The sequence below is a fragment of the Penaeus vannamei genome, chromosome 35 (assembly GCF_042767895.1).
Source record: "Penaeus vannamei isolate JL-2024 chromosome 35, ASM4276789v1, whole genome shotgun sequence".
NCBI lineage: Eukaryota > Metazoa > Arthropoda > Malacostraca > Decapoda > Penaeidae > Penaeus > Penaeus vannamei.
Window position 1 is genome coordinate 17,926,462 of NC_091583.1, and position 2,500 is coordinate 17,928,961.

Sequence of the window (2,500 nt, forward strand, 5' to 3'; positions counted from 1 at the left end):
TTAAAAACTTTTCATGTAATGATGTTTTAATAACATATTCTATAATTTTCTAAATAGAAATATAGAATTGATTATAAGAGTTATATAGCTCACCGTGGTCAGGATGGACCGGAATGCCCCCAAATTCTGCAACTCGGCCAAGTCTTGACCGATTTACGTCTACACAGAAGACCTTAGTAAAACCTGCTTCTTTTAGTAACGCTGCACCATACATACCAAGCATACCTGCACCCTGGGAGTAATGACAATAACTAATTAGAAAAGTTTATGCCTAAAAATAAATCCGTTTTCTTTCTTTTTGGCTACGCTGGATGGAGCGTTTGGTGATGTAATCTGTAATTTCCATCATCTTTATCGGTATCACTTAAACTAACAGGATCTTATCATGGAGAGCATCATCATCTTTATCTACATAGTTCAATGAATACCCTCAATGATGGTAAGACAGATTTGACTTAAAGAGAACAGTCTCAGATTTCACATATCTGAATGTGAACAATCAGACAGATATTTTACGCCGATAACCGATCGTTTAAATCCCCCTCCCCCCCTTCCCTCCCCCCATACATCAACGTGTTGTATCCTCACACCTCAGGCTTCTTATGAACTGCTGTTGGCGACATGTGGAAATGAGAATTCGCCATATCCAGCCATTTTCTCACGATTTTTTTTTCTAAGCACTTTTTTTTTTTTTTGTCGTGATGAGATTTTTCTATCGTCATTAACTCATATTCATTATATTATTGCCAGTATTATTATCCGTTGTTATTATAGTTAATATGAATATTATTACTATTTATCCTTTGTGTTTCATTTTCGTATAATTTCATAATGTTGTCATTTATTGTTCTTATCATTTTCGACATCACCACCAATGGCATTGTTAATGTACTGATTGTATCATTATTGAATTGGGTATCAATATTATTTATCATCACTGCTATTCTTGTTAAATTATATAATTTTCATTAATATGATGTTGCCATGAAAATCATCATTATTATCAGTGTTACAATTATGATTATCATTGTCATTATATCTATTTTTGTTATTATTATTATCATTTATTATCATTATTTATCGTTATTACAATTACTGTTATCACTATTACTATTACCATTATTATTATTATCATCATCTTTATCATAATTGTTATCATTACTTTTATCATTATTATCATTATCATTATCATTATCATCATCTTTATTATTATCAATATCATTATTATCATTATTATTATTATCATCATCATCATTATAATCATCATTATTATCATTATCATTATCATCATCATTATCATTATTATTAATATTATTATTATCATTCCTACTACTACTATTACTATTATTATCATTATCATCATCATCATCATAATTATCATTACTATCATTATTGTCACGATTATCATTATTATCATTATTATCATCATCGTCATGATTATCATCATCATATTATTATTATTATCATTATCATCATTATTATCATTAATATTATCATTATCATCATTATCATCATCATTATTGCAATTATTGTTATCATCATCACTATATCTATCACTACAATCTTATTGTCATTAGTATTATTGTATACCCTATATCACTATCATTATCATTGATATGATTCTTATTATCATTACTATCATTATTATTTTTATCATTATTACTATCATTATTATTAGTGATAGTAGTATTATCATTACAATTATCATAATAACCATTATCACTATTATCATTATTATCAAAATTATTATCATCATTACTATTATTATCATATGCAGTAGTAGCTGTAGTTGTATCATTATCATTATTGTTATTTTCAACATTATTAACATTACCATTATCATTATTATCATTATCATTATAACAGTCATTATCATAGTCATTATTATTATCATTATCGTTATTGTTATTGTTGTTATTATTATCATTATTATTATTATTATTATTATCATTATTATCATTATTATCATTATTATTATTATTATTATTATTATTATTATTATTATTATTATTATTATTATTATTATTATCATTATTATTTTAATAATAATATTATTATTATTATTATTTTTATTATTATTATTATTATTATTATTATTATTATTATTATTATTATTATTATTAATGATTATTATCATTATAATTACTTTCATCATTAAAAATAAAAAACCATCACTTTTTATTTCCCAAAAACCACCATCACCACCCCCATCATCATCCCCAAACCATCTTTTTTATCACATTAAAATATTACCATCGTCATCATCACCATTATCATCACCATTATTATCTCCATCATCATCATGACCACCATCATCCTCATTATCTTTCTTATCACTCTTATTATCATCATCATGACCACCATCATCCTCATTATCTTTCTTATCACTCTTATTATCATTATCACTACTGCTATCATTATTCTTATTGTTATCATCATTATCATCACAAATAATCACCCACTAATCATCATTATTACCATTATCGCCAATTATTATCGC

At 25.2% G+C, this 2,500-nt stretch overlaps 1 protein-coding gene across 1 annotated transcript in view; it reads right to left on the reverse strand.

The window, feature by feature from the left end:
- Window positions 1-2,500, reverse strand: part of LOC113829285 (sorbitol dehydrogenase) — a gene marked incomplete at its 5' end in the record, with an annotated part of 14,484 nt that overhangs the window by 11,372 nt on the left and 612 nt on the right. Inside the window, 1 exon segment of the mRNA XM_070113915.1 lies at window positions 94-232. Within this exon segment, the coding sequence (XP_069970016.1) occupies window positions 94-232 (139 nt within the window).